General features: G+C 40.7%; 1 protein-coding gene across 1 annotated transcript in view; it reads left to right on the top strand.

Moving 5' to 3' along the window:
• Positions 1-10,527: 10,527 nt before the first annotated feature.
• The window catches only part of Slc35f1 (solute carrier family 35 member F1), a 420,595-nt gene continuing 412,574 nt past the window's right edge, over positions 10,528-18,548 (top strand). Inside the window, exon 1 of the mRNA XM_048353981.1 lies at positions 10,528-11,079. Coding sequence (XP_048209938.1) covers positions 10,901-11,079 — 179 coding nt within the window. The 5' untranslated portion in view covers positions 10,528-10,900. The remainder of the gene's footprint in view (positions 11,080-18,548) is intronic.

An 18,548-nucleotide genomic window follows, 5' to 3' on the forward strand; every position in this document is an offset into this window, starting at 1 on the left:
AGATTGCTTTGTAGTGCCAAAAGCAATTATGAATATTCCGGTAGTTCAAATCTTGCCAGCCTTCTTATAGGAATCCTAGTGGGTGTGATAGGCATATCATATTGATTTAATTAACATTTCCCAGATGGTTTGTTGTGGTAAACACCTTTTTATGCTCTAATTTGCAGATTCACATATCTTCTTTGCTGAAAATGACTATTCAAATCTCCTAGCCCTGTTGTAGTAAAATTACTTTTTATTTTTCCCATTTTCTTAGTATATCTTAACTGAAAAAAATGAGTTTCTTTATGATTATGAACATAAAGAATTATGTCCATAGCTCACAAGATAAACAGAAAGCCCACAGACTGGAAGAAGATCTTTACCGGACATTCAACATTCAACAGACAAAGGCCTCATCTCTAAAATATATGCAGAACTAAAAAAATTACCTTCTTCCAAAACAAAACCGCAAAGAACCAATAGCCCCCTCATCAAGTGGGCTAAAGACTTACAAAGAGACTTCTCTGATGAGGAAATGAGAATGGCCAAGAGACATATGAAAAAATGCTCTACATCACTGGCCATAAAAGAAATGCAAATCAAAACAACATTGAGATTCCATCTCACCCCAGTAAGAATGTCATATATCAAGAAAACTAACCATAACAATTGTTGGAGGGGATGTGGCCAAAGGGAACCCTACTTCATTGTTGGTGGGAATGTAAACTGGTTCAGCCACTCTGGCAAGCAGTATGGAGATCCCTCAGAAGGCTAAATATAGAACTCCCCTATGACCCAGCAGCCCCACTTTTGGGTATCTATCCAAAAGACCACAAACAAAATCACAGTAATGCCACCAGCACAACAATGTTCATCACAGCACAATTTGTCATAGCTAGAATCTGGAACCACCCCAGATGCCCCTCAGTAGATGAATGGATCAGGAAAATGTGGTACATATACACAATGGGATTTTATGCCTCTATCAGAAAGAATGACATTGTCCCACTTGTAAGGAAATGGAAGAACTTGGAAAAAGTTATACTAAGTGAAGTGAGCCAGACCCAAAGAAACATGGACTCTATGGTCTCCCTTATTGGGAATAATTAGTACAGGTTTAGGCAAGTCATAGCAGAGCATCACAAGAGCCCAATAGCTATCCTCTTATGAACACATAAGATGATGCTAAGTGAAATGAACTCCATGTTATGGAAACGATTGTTATATCACAGTTGTAACTACTTTCAACGTGCCATATGTAACTGTAGCCTCTATTATTGATGATATTCCTGTATCACCTTCCTGTGGTTGTACCTACACTATCTCTGTAATCTTATCTGAGTATATTGGAATCCGTGTATACTGGTATTGGAAATAGGAAATTGAAAGGGAATACCAAATTTGAGAGACACAGGGTAAAAAAAGACAAATAACTACAAAAGTAATACTTGCAAAACTGTTTGGTGTAAGTGAACTGAACACCTCCGGGTGGGGGGGAAGGGAAAGGGGGAGGAAGGAGGGGGGTATGAGGGACAAGGTAACAAACAGTACAAGAAATGTATCCAATGCCTAACGTATGAAACTGTAACCTCTCTGTACATCAGTTTGATAATAAAAATTTGAAAAAAAAAAGAATTATGTCCAGACTCTCAACACTGTTCCACTGATGTACATGTCTATGTCTTTACTAGTAACACTCTACACTATTTTGGTAACTGGTTTTATAGCAATATTGAAAGCAGCAAGAGAAAGTCCTTTAACTTTGTTTTTTCTTTTTCAAAATTGTTTTGGCTAATGAAGGTATTTTGCATTTCCATGCAAATTTTAGGATTTGGTCCTTAGTTTATCTGGAGTAAAAAAGATGGATAGGATTTTATAAGTATTATATGGAATTAATAGCTCAATTTGATAAATTTTACCATCTATAATACTCTGTTTTTCTATTGCTTTAACAAAATCACTGATGTTGGGTAACATTAAAAAAAAGAGGGCTGGGGATATAGCCTAGTGGCAAGAGTGCCTGCCTCGGATACACAAGGCCCTAGGTTCGATTTCCCAGCACCACATATACAGAAAAAACGGCCAGAAGCGGCGCTGTGGCTCAAGTGGCAGAGTGCTAGCCTTGAGCGGGAAGAAGCCAGGGACAGTGCTCAGGCCCTGAGTCCAAGGCCCAGGACTGGCCAAAAAAAAAAAAAAAGAGAGAGAGATTTATATAGTTCATAGCTTTGGAGGCCAGTGAATGCATTATAAAAATAGGCAGCCCTCTCCATTGGTCTTCTGGAGAGGGTACTCTCCCTTATCTTTGTATGAACATGACAAATAGGATGATCACATGATCACAGTGGGAGTACGTATGAGAGCAATAGATTATTTGGTAAGACCAAAAGCTAGAGAATGAGAACAGCCAGTCTTCAGCATTACCTGAAGGCAGTGTGCCCATCCACCTAGTTGCCTTGCATTAATTTCTGTCTTTGGAAGGCTGAACTCTTCTTAACACTGCCATGCTGAGGATGAGGCTTTTTGCAGGAAACTCTTCAGGGTGATAAGCAATCTATAACCCTAGCACCATCTTAGCAATGTTATGTCCTTCAACTAAAGAACATGAATTATCTTTATATATTTGATGGTCCAAGGGCTTATACTCCTTGTGTGGGCTCTGTCCCTGAGCTTCATGTGTTCAAGTGCTCTACCACTTGAGCCAGAGTGATATTTCTGGCTTTTTTTCTGGGTAGTTTGTTGTAGATAAGAGTCTCATGGACTTTCCTCTCCAGGTTGGTTTCTAACTGCCATCCTCAGATCTTAGCCTTCTGAGAAGCTAGGATTACAATGTGTCATTGGTACCAGACTTTGATATTCTTTAATTTATTGTGACATCATTTTGTGTTTTTTTTAATTAATTGAACATAAATTTTTTTACAAGGTGTTGTGCAGAGGGTGCAGTTACATAGTAGGGCAGTGTGTACATTTCTTGTGATATCTTACGACCTGTTTTTCCATCCCTTGTCTAGGTCAGGTAGACACATAAGCAATATACAATGTATCAAGAACATATACAGTGTTCACAGACTAGGTCTCTACTGTCTCTGCGTCTCCCTTTGTTAACAGTCATATATCAGGGAGATCATGGCCCTTTGTTTTCTGTGTTCTAGGCTTGTCTCACTCAACATTATTTGTTCGAGTTCTGACTATTTCCCTGCGAATAACAATATTTCACCATTCCTAATTGCTATGTAGTATTCCATTGTGTATAAGTACCATATTTTTTTGATCCATTCGTCTGTGGAGGGGCATCTGGGTTGTTTCCATATTTTGGCTATTGTGAATTGTGCCGCGATAAACATGCAAGTACAAATGTCTTTTTGATATCTTGGGACCTGCTGTTTAGGATAGATGCCTAGGAGTGGTATGGCTGGGTCATAGGGTAGGTCTATATTGAGCTTTTTGAGAAACCTCCATACTGTTCTCCAAAGTGGTTGTACTAATTTGCACTCCCACCAACAATGGAGAAGGGTTCCTCTTTCCCCACAGCCCCTCCAGCATTTGTTGTTTCCTGAGTTCGGAGTATAGGCCATTCTAACTGGGGTGAGGTGGTATCTCAGGGTTGTTTTTGTTTGCATTTCCTTTACTAGCAGGGATGTTGAGCATTTCCTCATGTGTTTCTTTGCCATTTTTATATCTTCTCTTGTGAAGTCTCTCTTTAGCTCTTTTGCCCATTTCCTAATAGGTTTATTGGGCTTGGAGGGGCTTAGTTTTTTGAGTTCTCTGTAGATGACCGATATCAGGCCTTTGTCTGTTGCTGTGCTGGTAAATATCCTTTCCCATATCGTTGGCTGTCTTTCTATTTTGGTGGCTATGACCTTAGCTGTGCAGAAACTTTTTAATTTGTAGTAGTCCCATTTGTCGAGTCTTTCCCCTATTTGTTGTGCCCCTGGGACTCTATTCAGGAAGTTCCTTCCTGTGCCTATAAGTTCTAGTGTCTTTCCTACTCTGTCCTTCAGTAGTTTCAAGGATTCAGGTCTGTGACAGTATTTTGTGATCTCCCCTCTCCAGCTCCCCAGAAGCATCTGTCACTACTTTTGTTAACTTTACATATATATATATGTATATATGATGCTTTATGATATTATTGTAAATGACATTATTTATCTTGATGTTTATAGTATACATATGTATAAAGGACAAATGATTTTTTGTTGTTGTTAATCTGATATCTTGCAGCCTTCTTGAATTTGTCTATTGGCTCCAAAAGTATTTCTTCAAGGTTCCTCAGGTTAGTTTATATAAAAGATTATTTAGAAATGGAGATTGGTTCATTTTTTTTCTTTTTCTTTCTGAATGACTTTATTTTCTTTCTGGTGAAATTGATTATATCCTCTAGTACAATATTCAGTAGAAATGGGAGAACAGCTATTCCTAACTTGTTCTTACTTAACCTTGGAAGACATTTAGAATTAAGTGATTTTTTCACTTGGTTTTTTCCAAATTGTTTTTACATCCATGAAATTCCTTTCTCTTACAGGTCTTTTTTATTAAAGATTTTATCATTTATGAATGTCAAATTTTATGTAGTGATCCTGAAGATTTTGTCCTTTATTCTATTAATAGGGTATATATTACATTAATTATCAAATAATAGGACCAATCCCACCCAGCCAATTGTGTTGGCAACTTTGCTTGTCATGGTGACAAATTCCTGAGCAAACCAACTTAAAGGAAGGAGTTATTTATTTTGATTCACAGTTCAAGAAATTTTAGCCTGTTATCTTGGGAAGGGTAGGGTGGAGGGAAGCAATTCATTTCATGTAGACTAGGAGACAGAGAACGGGAGAATTGCTCTATATAACTCTCTGTCTCTCTCTCTCTCTCTCTCTCTCTCTCTCTCTCTCTCTCTCACACACACACACACACACACACACACACACACAACTCGTTTCCCTCTTCTCCCTCTTGTATTCTATCTAGGACCTAGTCTAGTCAGTACTGTTGTAGTATTCAGAGAAAGTCTTCCTCCCTTAGTAAATTCTCTTGAAAATCTCTATCGAACACATCCAGAAGAGCTTGCCCCAGATATTGTATGGCCTTCAAAACCTACAATATTCATTTAGTGTTTCCAGAAAATATTTGCTAATCCATTCTGTAGATTATTGTTCACTATCATCTACTTTTCTGTCTCTATATTAATTTTTGATTAATTCCTAGAAGTTGGATGCACAGACTGTAGAGAGTTTAGATGACAGTATCACTTTGAAAATGGCATGAAATTCTAATTGGAAGGCAATTAAGTTGTCAGTTCATGGCCTTCTTCTCATTGAGGGTTGGCTTTAAACTCTACCATGGAAGGTCTATTTAGTCCCCAAACACCCCTTGCTGCTGTCATGTTCCTCATACCTAATAGGATTGGGCCCTTACTGGAATTTCTACCAAATATCTTTACCAGCTATCTATAATGGTTGAGCCTGAATGTCAACCTCTGTCTTCCCCTAACTCCCAGCCCTGTGCTGCCTCTGAAATCTCTGTTCTTGTAGGAAGATATTTGGATTTGTTCTGTGTTATGTTTCCCAAAGAGCTATTTAAACAAGTTTCTTTACTAATTTTTCCAAAGCCTTGAGCCTTACAGATTAGGTTTAGGAGTTGGCTCTGAAAATAATCACAGATATTTAGGATATTACTCTTAGGTCTCTTTTTCTCTCTTCCTACAAAACCTAAGTTACAATTCCAAATATTCAGCTGTTTCTTATGCCTATTAGACCACTTCTGTTCCTGGACACTATTTTTCTGCACTGTGATTTAGAAAATGTCCTCAAGGGGGAAAGTGGGATGAATACAGGACTAATCAAGTGTGCTTCATTTTTTGTGTGTTTCATTCCCCTTAAGGATCATAGCTTTACACTCAGGTCTATTCAGTATTTTCTCCAGCTCTTAGAATTGCTCATGGGAGAAAGTTATTTCCAAGACCATCTACCCTGCCATTTCCACATCCAAAGCAATAACTTTAAAGAAATACATTTAACATCTAGTTTTAGTGTGTGTCCTTTTTAGTGTCCAAATATTCTGAAGGATAGTATCATAATCCTCCATTTTATACATGAAGACACTGATGTTCAAAAACTGCCTAATCTAGTCAGTCAACACAGCTAGAACTGGAACTGAGATTACTTTGTTCCCAATGACTATAACATTCTACCTATCAACTATGTCAGTATATAATGATACACAAACACTTCTACAATTTTACTCAAAATTTTACATCAGTATATTTTTAGGGATTAAATTGTTTAGATACACAAAAATATGAAACAGTAAGCGAAGCTATGAGGATTCTTCTTTCCCATTCACCAATATTTGATAACTGACTAGAATGTTTTTACACAGTGAGAATTTCTGAGGCATTACCACAGATTTTTTTTTTCTTTTCAGTGCCAGGGATTGGATCAAGGCTTTCACACATGGTAGGAAAGTGCTCTATCACCAGCCACCTGAAGCTTTCTGTATATACTCTCTCTCTCTCTCTCTCTCTCACACACACACACACACACACTCTCTTAACCCATTTACCAAAACTGAGGCTACTGAACAATTCTCTTCACTGAATATGTAAGCTTTCTATTGACAGAGCTATGCTGTGTCTTCACGACAAAGATAGCACCTCCTGTACTTTTGGAAATCCTTTGAGAATTATGCTTACTTTTAAAAAAATGTCAAAAGTGATCTGACACTGCAAAAATATGTTTGCAGCTTTATTTGCAACTATAAACATATTCTTCTCTGACTCTCCATTTCACTGAGTAGGAAAGGCTAATTACAAGTTAAAAACTGTTTCCATAGTGCTACTCAAAGGGAGTACCTTTCCAAAGTGCATAACCAAAAATTACATAAACAAAATAGTTTACAACAGGTAGACCTTGCAGTTTGTCTTGTTTCTCTGGTTATTTCATATTTTTCTTGATGACAGGTGCTCACTAAAGTTCAGTGCTTTGATATCACAACTAGAATCAATTTTTGGGTGTAAATGCAAACACATGCCCATTTTTTGTATCCTTTCTCAAGCTCCCAACTTGCTTGGCTTTCTTCTCTGTTAAATGAGTTCAAATATGTGAAACAAGTCCTTGAAAGTCAATATTTCTAGATATTGGTAGTGTATATGAAGTAAAATTAATGAGATGTAGAAGATAATGAAAGACAGGAAGGAACTGGCACAGGGAAAGTATTTGGGCCATTGGGTATTTCTGCATCCCAAGCAGGCAACTTTCAGTAATTCAGGCAGGATTGTCAGCCATGTTTGGACCATGACTCCGAAGCTTTTCTTAGTATAATGCACAGCTGCAGTCTATGCTAAAAAATTTAGTCTAAATGTCTGGTGATTCTGAAACTTAGGCCAAATTCTATCCTTTTCTCCATGTGTGGAATATCTTTAAAATGATTGACACTAAGAAAGTGATCTTATCTGAGTACATTGGAAACCGGGTATACTGGTATTAGAACTAGGAAACTGGAAGCAAATACCAAAATTGAGAGACACAGGGTTAAAAAAAGACAAACAACTACAAAAGCAATACTTGCAAAACTGTTTGGTGTAAATGAACTGAACAACTCGTTGAGGGGAAGGGAAAGGGGGAGGGGGGAGAGGGGAATGATGGACGAGGTAACAAACAGTACAAGAAATGTTTCCAATGCCTAATGTATGAAACTGTAAAACTGTAACCTCTCCTTAATTCAGTTTGATAATAAAATACATAAATAAAATGATTGACACTAAAAAAAGATATAACTGATATCAACATCTACTTCCTTATGGAATTCAGCAGAATGAGTGTGTTCTCAGGTGATGTACTCATGCAAGTGGAAGAATTTGGTGGAACAGATTCTCAGCCTATTGCCTTCTTTACCGTGTGTGTGTGTGTGTGTGTGTGTGTGTGTGTGTGTGTGAAGATCCTGGGGCTTGAACTCAGGGCCTGGGTACTGTTCCTGAGCTTTTATGCTCAAGGTTGGCATCATACCAATTGAGCCACAACTTCACTTCTGGCTTTTTTTTTTTTTTTTTTTTTTTTGGCCAGTCCTGGGCCTTGTACTCAGGCCCTGAGCACTGTCCCTGGCTTCTTCTTGCTCAAGGCTAGCACTCTGCCACTTGAGCCACAGCGCCACTTCTGGCCATTTTCTGTATATGTGGTGCTGGGGAATCGAACCCAGGGCCTCATGTATACGAGGCAAGCACTCTTGCCACTAGGCCATATCCCCAGCCCTCCCCCCCGCCCCCGTTTTGTTTTGGTTTTTTTTTTGGTGCTTAGTTGGAGATAAGAGTCTCATGGACTTTTCTGCCGTGGCTGGCTTTGGATTGGGATTCTCAGATCACAGCCTCCTAAATAGCTAGGATTACAGACATGAGCCAACCACCAATGCCAGGCTCCTTCCTCTTTTTAATGGAAGCTTGAAGCCAAACTGACAAATGTAATTCTTGTAGCAGGAAAATATGGAAACCTGACTATCCTATATACTTTTTCTCCCCTCCCCCGCCTCAGCCCAGGAGACTCAGTACCATGACAGGTGGGCCTTTGACATCACTTCTATCTCTCAAATGCTCTTAGCTACTTAGATGCACTTGGAAGCCAGAATATGAGAGTAAGAAGGGACTGGGTGCTGTGTCACTCCACAACATGTAACAATAGAAATAGAAAGCAAGAAGTCTTTTCTTACTAGCAGGATTGAAATATTATATATCTCACCTTGTTCTTAAGTCATCTTTGTTTTCTTCCTCCATGATTCAGTGAAGATTTCAATCATTTGGGTTTGGTAGACTCTCTATAGAAATAATGGGATATAAATACAGACACTGAAGTACAATCGCGGCACAGAGTTGTGACATGCCAAAAACTCTCAAAAGGAATCAAGCCAAATGTGAAAGAGGAGGGTACTGAAGTGACCAGTCATTCAAGCGAGACACCTGAAATTACTATAAATGTTGTTTTAATAGAGACTTCTACTATGATTTGCTGCCAGGCTCAGATAAAGTATGTTTTATTCATTACTGCCCATGTTCGATGAGTCACCTAAGGGCAAATTAATTGGATTCTATGGGAATTTTAATGTCCACAGGTTACAAACCTTGGTTTTGTTTGTAGCAATTCTTCCTGGGTGTTATGTGAAAACCTGAGGTAGAAAACATCTAGAATAAAATGCCACTGAGAAAGAACAGGACCCTGTGTTAATTATAAAAAGGAATTTTGTAGAAACAGATAGTGGGGATAGTTCAAGGAGTGACCAGGCGTTGCAGATACTGAAATAAAGACTGGAGAGGTTTTGTGGTTACACATTTCCTCAGATTGAAAGAGTAGATTCCCAGTGTTGTTACAGGGTCAAGGGCTTGTTTATTTGTTTTGTTCTCTTTTGCCTTCTCCCCCTCTGCTGTTGCCTAACTCTCTGGCCAGCTGTTTTTATTTGCTGTTATCAAGTGCATTTAGGTTTAGTGGTGGAACTAGCACACATCCGTTGGAACAGAAACACCTGCTAACTTACTTAAGACAATTTAGTATAGACATTTTGGATAGAAGTGGAAGGAAACCTGAAATGCAATGTATTTTTCATTTGTAACATTCCTATCTGAGCATTTCAGATAAAGGAACCTTTGAAGAATCTGTTCTAAGGAGTTAATTACTAATTGGGGTTCTATCTAGATCTGTAGGCATAAGAACTGCCTGGGGCAGAGTCAGTTTCCTTTGGTAGAAGTATGGTGTAGATCCAGACTACCTTCTGGAAGGTGAAGGATTTTTGAAAGCCACTACGCTCTCGTGTTGGGTGTTCTATCTCACTTTGGTTTTACAGCATCCACGGGAGAAAGACACAGTTCTCCCGGCTCCACAGAGGGGGCTGCTGTAGAACTGAGGAGTTGCTTCTAGCCTCTGTGCCACTTCAGTTTCACAGGTGCGATCACAACTCAAAACTGCTTACAGTACTTTCCCAGTGCTAAGGTTAGGGAGGTGTGTGGTGTTGGTTTGATCTGTACTTCCCATTTTCAAGCATAGATTCTCGGGGAGAAGCTGTTTCTCTACACATTACCTGCAGGCTCGTTATGACGAATGATAAAAAGTTAAATATTTAAGATTTGTTTCAAGTGCATTTAAAAGTCTCTGCATGCTGCTCGCTGTCCCGGGCTGGTGATGCTGGATTCCGCAGCAACTTCACGGGAGCGAGGAGTCCGGCAGCTTCAGAGGGAAGATCCATCCTTACCCACAAACTCTCCCCACACCCACACCCACGGAAGAACCCCAGCACCACCACCGCCCTAGCGGGTGGGCCTGGGTAGAAGGGAAGAAGGTCCCGACCACCCTCCCAAGCGCCCTCTGGCGGCGGCGGCGTGCGAGGCTCCCCGCCCCGGGTCTCCCTGCTCTGCTGCAGCCGCCGCCGCCACCGCGCGGCGCCCCTGGCCCGGCTTTCCAGGTTCACTCTCGGTCTGTCTCTCCGTGAGACACAGACGGCAGCTTTCCCCGCGAGCGGGCACCGCGCTCCCGCCACCGATCGCTCGGTGGAGACCTGGGCACGGGGAGAGAAGGCGAAGTGCCCGCAGCGTCAGTCGTTCCTCCGCACGGCTCGGGGGCTCCGTGCTCCCTCCCGCGCGCCTGGCTTTGCAGCCACTTCTCGGGGCGTGCCAGGACTTCAGTCGGGGGCCAGGGCGGGGAACCCGGCGGCTCGAGAACTAGGGTGCGAGGACTGAGTGGTGGGCCGGGCCGGGCGGCCGCGGTAGCCGAGGGACCCGCCTCCCCACTCAGTGGAACCTTCGCTGGCAGCAGCGGGCAGCAGCGCTCGGCGGGCCGGGGCCGCTCGGCCGGGTCCTCCCCAGGTTCCCGGGCCCGGGGCCGGCGCACCATGCGCCAAGCTGCGTTCTGATAGCCGCCGCGCCGCCGCCGTCGCAGCCCCCGCCACCGCGATGATCCCCCCGGAGGCGCCGCAGCCGCAGCTGCAGCCCCCGCCGCCTCCAGCCCCTCCGAACCATGTGGTGACCACCATCGAAAACCTGCCTGCCGAGGGCGGCGGCGCCGGCGCCGGGAGCCTGTCCGCCTCCACCCGGTCTGGCGTGCGCCAGAGGATCCGCAAAGTGCTGAACAGGTGAGCCTCGGCGCCCGGCCCCAGGCACTGGGCCCGGAGTCCCCCGGGTCCTTCGCACGCCCTGGAGTCCTGGGGGACTGGTGGGGGGTGGGCCTTCGGGGGAAGCTCGAGGAGACCGAGCGACGCGCGCCCCGCGCTCGCCCAGAGGCCGCGCGGCAGCTTTGTCCTGCCTGGAGCTGGGAGCCCTGGTGTGCGGGAGCCGCTGCGGGCAGGTCCGGGGAGCGAGTTCGGGAAGAGGTGGGGTGTGGGGGTTCCTTCGGCGGCCGGGGGTGGTGCACGCGCTCCCCCGGCACACGGAGGACACTTCCCTCCCCTTTCCCACCCGCACCCGGCTCTGAACCTGTGGGGCCCGGGGCCGTGGCCAGGGCGGAGGAGGCAAGGCGCCTGACTGCAGAGATGGCATGGAAATCCCCAGTCGCTGGTGGTTGCCTCTCCTGCCTCAGCTTCCCCGTCCCCCTCCCCAGCACACAGGGTCGCTATGACAGCCCTTGCGGACCAGAGGGAAAACCACCCCTCCTGCTTGATGCTTGGGTCAGCCACTCAGGCTCCTCCTGGGCTTGGAGCATAAAAAAGGAGGCTAGAGGCCTGGACCAGACCACGCAAAAGTGTCAAGTGTTGCGGGAAGGGTGTGAGCAGGAGGCTCCTGGTATATCCAGAAGCTAAAGCCATAGAGATCTGCTCTGCATCCGGTGATGGGATCTGCGTAGCGGATCATCAAAGAGAGGGGTGTGGATAAGGACCTGGGTCAACATAAGAATGGGAGCCCCCAGAGTCGGAGATTCAACTGTTATGTAAAAGGGACTTTTGCTATTAAGGAAGTTAAAATGATTGGGGAGCGGATGGAAAATCACATAGCCCGCGGGGTTTTCGCGTTTCTGTCTGTGTGCGCGCGTGCTCTTCCGTGCATCTGTTGGGGTTGTGCTCCCCGGCTCTGTTCGCACACGCCTCTGTGTGAAACTGTTTGGGGTAGCAGTGATTGCCCGAGGAATTCACGTGGAATCCTGGAGGCACGAAGCTCTAGTAAAGGCACGACATAAATACAAAGAGAGGAGCTTGAGACATAAAGGACAGGAGCGAGCATTGTAAACCTTCTTTAGGAAGTATGGCTGTGTGAACCATTCAAGAATCTCTTGTGAAGACTTAACATTTATAATAACTTACTTGTGAGTACTTCTGTGTGTCTCCCTTTAGTATCAAACAAGAGGAAACCCAGTCCTATAAGAGACCCAAGTTGCTATAGAAAGTCTAAGTTGTAATTTAGTAATACATTTTTAAAATATTGCAGCCAAAAGATAAAGGAGCAGAATAAAATAAAAAGATGATTCTTAGTGCATATAATGTGGCTTACCTGTTCTTTACGGATACCTGAGTTTTTAAAAATTACAAATGCCTTGACATTGCAATCTAATTTTTAAGATGTCTGTGTTTTGAATTATTAATTTTTCTCATCAAAATAGAAAATAGTCGTGCAACGATTCATTTATCTATGCATATTTGTAAGTGATTGACGCTATACAGGTCATTCTATGACATAAAATGACTCGAGGTGAGAATGGCAGGATCGCTGGAGTAGACTTGAAGAGTTAGGCTCTCTTACCATTCCTTTGCCTCTGACCAGCCATAGGGGTTGTGACAGAGCCATTTATCTCCTTGAATCTTGGTTTTTCTCATGGAGATAAATTAATATACGTTTGATGATATTTGACTTATTTTCTTCTGTCATGGTATCGATAACTAGATGATACTAAAGAAAACACATGGAAAAGAAGAAATCTCTACATACTTTTCATTTATTCACATTTTGTTTGTCTGTTGAAGATGAGTGAATCTATGGGAACAACAGAGTAAAGTAAAGTGAAGTCCTGGTCCATCAAGGATACAGCTTTGTAGTTCTACCAAGCTTTGTGCAGCCTGTGACACAACCTGTATTGTTCCTGATACCAAAGGGAGTAACATGGACTTAAGTTGCGTCAATGGCATTTTATTTCAGAATAGAACCTTGGGTTATAGCCTTTACACTCAAACTGAAAACAATTAGTTTGTCCATTTCAATGCATTTTTAAAGGTGAAATGTATTTGTTTGTCTCTTGAAGTTCTTCAGACTTTTCAAAATAATTTCTTGTGTGGGGTAAATGGCTTTGCCTTATCCTTAAAGGAAAAAGAGAAAATATTTCTTTTGAGAAGAACATCTTTAATAAGAGGACTGAAAGCAATCAGAATACATTTTACAAGTTTTAATGAGATAGTTTCATTAGTATGCTTATGGACTTGGCCTTTGGGCCATGAATGTATCAATAAGAGAGAATATTAGTAGTGTTTGTGAGTGAGTAGTCTCTAAGTAAGAGTATGAAGTTAAGCGGAATGACCAGTGATGCTCTGAACTCTTGGGACATGTTGCAGTAGTCAGGAATGGCTACAAGGTCAGCCTGTTAGGGCCCAGTTAAAATAATTTTGTTGATTTCCTAAAAACTCAAGATGTGATCACTTTTTTCTCTTCTCTTTTGCCTCCTTGTCCTTCTCTTTCCTTCACATTTCTATTTCCTTTTCTCACATTGCCCTCCCCATGCCTTGTCTTCATTCCTCTTTCATCATGCAGCAACTTAGTTCCTAGAAGAACATGTTTCCACATTCAGAAGCTACAAACCCATTAAAAAGTACTCTTCCATCTTTGGCTTTCATCTATGCAGTTGGCACCATTCTATGGCTATGAGCTAGTGTGCTAGTCTCTTCATTGACCTAATGAGGCATTGTCAGCACTCACCAGCCAGCTGGGCCAAAGGAGCCTAGCTGATGGATTGAAGGTGGAATGGTATGAGGAGTGCTAGGCTATGAGCAAGGTGAGCTTGATGTTGCCTGCCTGGAGCCTACCTGCCATTCTAGAGGAAAAAATGCAAACATATGCTATCTGTATTCCTTCTACCTAAGGATAAAGAGAAAAGTACTGATTGACACTTAGAGACACTTGCTCTCGAAGCTTAGCATAAAATGCAGTGTTCGCTTTAAAAATAATCTTGCTTATAATATCTGCCATTTTTAATGTCCTTAGTAGAACATTTCTCTTTACTATAAGGCTTTCACGGGTAGATTGCTGAATTTTGTACATGACAATGGGGGCATCTCACTATTTTCTTTCTGTGTAGCAACTAAACTCAAATACAATACCTTCTGAAACTTGATGAAAGATGAGATGCTAGCTAGTCCTTGTTTGTTTTTTCTTTTTTAGACAGCTAATGGATGTTTCATATTCTCTTTCCTGTCCTACTCAAAAGTGTTTTGGCACTGAGATGCTAGAAATGAAATATAATTTATATGCTGGTAATAATGACTACCTTCTTAATTTCCAAAGATACAAATAATGCATTGTTTCAAACAAGGCAAATATGAATGGAAAGCTGTCATTTGCTTACTTGCTTGTGGTGAAATAGTATTATTACCATGATGCAGGCAAGAAAGATGGAAAAGGAAAGAAAAGAAATACTTGAAGGGCAACAGTTGATGACACTTTCACAAAAACTGCTGATCCAGTAGATTTCTTTGGAACATATAAGAGTAGATACTATCTATATAATGAAATGTCTGAAGATTTTCTCCTCTGAAATAGGTAGTGAATAAAATGTAAAATGAGAATTATATTTTGTGCTTTGAATATGTGTGTTGCTTTTACTGAACTTTTCCACTTGAATATTATTCTTAGCTTTCCACAAAAAGAGCCATGAATTTTGACTTTTGATCTGATTTATTCGCAATTAGACACATATTGTGTGGTCTTAGGTTCTAAAAGGTTTCTGTTGTTGGAGTCAGTTAATGAACTGTGAGTTGCCCCTGGGTTATCCAGTCATTTAATTTGGAACAAAATTTTCAGCTGATATTGAGATGTATTTTATTTAAAAGTTTTTGAGTGTTTCAAATTGTAAATCAATTAATATTAAGGGTAATGTCTAGGAGAGTTGATAGCAAGCCTATAGAAAACTGGTGCCTGAGTGGGGAACTTGCCATGTAAAATGGCATGGTATGTATCACCTTCCTGAATCATTCATAGGAGGACAGAACATTGGGAACCAACAGAATGTCTGCCAAGAAATAGAGGGTAGAAGGGGGTGGGGCTGGAGGAGTAACTCAATGGAATCAGTGATAGAGCATTTGCCAAGCAAGTGCAAGGTCCTGACTTCAAACCACAACCACAATCAATCAATCAAATAAGAAAAAGCTAGAAGAAAAAACACATAGGCATTTGCCAAAAGTAGATATTAGATTTAGTTAATAAGGACACAATTTTAATTATCAGTTTATTGTGCAACAAATTGCTAGTAAAGTTCTTCCCCAAGCTGTCCCTTCTAACAGATGTTAAAATGAAAAGAGGATCATTGGGTAATGAGGGTAATTGATAGAAAATATTCCAAAAAGGAACAGGGTGGTATGATTAAAAACAGACATTTTGAGATTCAGTAGTAAATAAAGGATGCTTGAAGGACACATATGTTTTGAAATAAAAATGCCAATTTATAAAGATAAATGAAAATATCATTTAGTATTTTCTCACTGTGCCTGGAGCAATTAGTTAATAAAATCATTTAATAAAATATATTTGACCTTTTATTTATATTAAAATCATACTTGGCTTACCTTGGATAAATATAAAGTATTTCCAAGTAAATAATGTCTTATAAAATACATACATCTGTGTCAATTTTCTTTGACCTTTTACTATCTCAAAATAGACATCACAATAGGTGTCTGTTTTTGCTTCACATTGCTATAGAGCAGCTTGCATAGGAAAGTGAGATGACTGTCCATGTAAATTTGAGGTAATTTATATTTTATGTTTATGTTATTTCTACTAACAGTATATTTATTTTTAATGATGGTTGCATGAGCATATAAAAGTATATACTCATTTCTCCTTTGTGTGTGTGTCTGTGTGTGTGTCATCCTATGGCTTGAAATTAGGGTCTGCATACTTTCCTGACAGTGCTCTACCATTCGAGCCAGAGCTCCACTTCCAGCTTTTGTGGGCTCATTGGAGATAAGAATCTCAGTGACTTTCTTGCTTGTGCAGGCTTTGAACTGTGATCCTCATATCTCAGCCTCCTGAATAGCTAGGACTACTGGTGTGAGCCACCTTCTTGGGAATGGCCTCAGAATCTGACTGGGAAGCTTGACCTGTGTATTGCTATTTAAAGTGAAATGGTGCAATCCATAATCTAGATTGTTTTAATGCCAAACTGGGTGCTGCTAAATGTCTGCATACCGGACTCATGTAAAAAGTTGTACAGAATGTTATTTTTATGAAACGTCTTGTTCTGGCATATTGACCTTCTAGAATGCACACGAATTAAAAGGAAATTTGAGAGAAAGTATCAAGGAGAACAATAAAAATAACTTTGCTTTAGGAAATATTTTCTTAGAAAAATGTCTCATCTCAGTCATAGGATGCATATATATATATAATGTATAGTTTGTTTACATGTACTCCTATAGAATTAAAAACTTTTTTCTATCCCATTTAAATTTCAAACTCCCTCTCAAGAATAATTGTCTATGCAACTGTGATGATTGAAAAGTGATACCTTAAGTATTATTTTACCAGTTCTGGAATTACAGACCATCAATTCTTCCTCCATTTTATTAATTAGGCAGAACTACTACAACTGAAAAACATTTAATAAAATTTTTAATCCCAAATCACACTGATCATATCTGGCTTTATAGTGGCAGAGTTACACAGCATCTTAAACTCTGAGGAGGCATGAAGTACTGAGTACTTTAATGTATTGAATAAGACAAGTCTTCCTTCATTCATTCACTCATCATGTAGCCTTTTGCTCAGTGAATATTTGTGGGGCTCTGATTGATCACAGTGGGGACCCAGGGAGCTGTAGGTTAGTCTGGCCTGTTGGTGCCCTTGAGAGAGTTTCTGTTTTAAACATCTTAATATAACACATCAAAGGAGCAATTCATGTAAAGTAGAAACAAATATTTACCACCTCTCCGAATTAGCTTTTCAAACTTATTTAACAGAAATTCTCTATAAGTTAGCTGTTTTATCTTTAGGAAAGCTACTTAAGAAGGACAAAACAGATGAAACTGCTTGATGTGTCTGCAGATTCAAAAAGCAGACCTTCCTTGTTGAAAATAATTGAGTTTGTTTCATTTATGGCTTGAAAGCAAACAAAACAAGAATAAGGATCAGAGTATTAGAAAAAAAAGAACAGATCTGAATATTATCCTACTGTTCAAACTGAACAATTCAAGGCCATTGTCATAGAACTTGGGGGAACAGAGTTTCCTGAAAATATTAATGTGCATTGATAGTGCATAGACAGCATTTGATTTGCCATGTGTTTGTGTATTGTCAATAGGAGAGTTTTCAAGATTTCAAACAAGATGTGACTGTGAGGATGAGTACCCTGTTCTTTATTACATAACTTGCTAAACTCTAATGAGAATATTTGAGCTAAAATTTAGCACTTAAACAGTAGCTAAATTCTTCAATTTTACATTACAAAACATACATTTAATCTAAGTTATGTAGTGCAACCCATTATGTATTATTATAATAAAAAGTTGTTACCATTTTCTAGATGGAGGAGACAGATTCGTGTGGTCACTCACCTTAATGCTTCTGTAAGATCACAGAAGAGAAAAACAGTGCTAGGCTGGAGACAAGGTAGGAGTTGTCAGAAGTGGCTTTTGCCCTTTGTCCTGAAAGATGAGTAGGAAAGAAACATGCATGGGAGAGAGAATTAGGATAAACCATATACAAAAGAGAATGATTAGGAAAGGAGGATTAAGTATGCCATTTGATGACAGATGTGTACTGTGATTTGAGACTAGCATGAACCAGATAATGGAAAGCCTTAGATGCTGTAGCAATTAGTTAGACTTCACTCTATCATTCATTACCAGTATAGGCTATCGAGTAGAGAACAAGCATGATTAGAGATGTGCCTGAATGTGATATTCTCAGTGAAATCTAAGGGTCAGTTGGACAGAGAAGACACTTGATATTAGAATTAGTTTAGGTGGTTTGTGAGTACTGCTATTTAGGGGAGAGGAGTTTGGAGACTTACGTGAAAGTAGCCAGGGTGGAGAAGGTAGTACTTGATTTGAATAGAATCTGGGCCACAGCTAGGGAGAAGGTTAGACTATTTGGGGAAAGACACACAGCATGTCTGAAACATGGTGAGTATTCAGTACTAATTCATGGAAAGGTGACAGAAAAACAGCAATAGGGCAGATTTCTGCTTCCTCGCGCCAATGGAGCCTGGGGTGCTAATGAGCAAGCAAGGCAACTAGCACAGAACCAGCAACTCATTGTGGTCTTTAGAACAATCCAGACTCCAAACTATGTGTTCTAACTGTGACAAGAATAGGAATAAGTACTTAGATATATCTGCCAAAGTTTGACTGAATATTCTTAGTGTAAAGTGATATACAGAGGACCTACAGTTACATAAATCAGTAAAGGA

The sequence above is a fragment of the Perognathus longimembris genome, chromosome 9, assembly GCF_023159225.1.
Source record: "Perognathus longimembris pacificus isolate PPM17 chromosome 9, ASM2315922v1, whole genome shotgun sequence".
Lineage (NCBI taxonomy): Eukaryota > Metazoa > Chordata > Mammalia > Rodentia > Heteromyidae > Perognathus > Perognathus longimembris.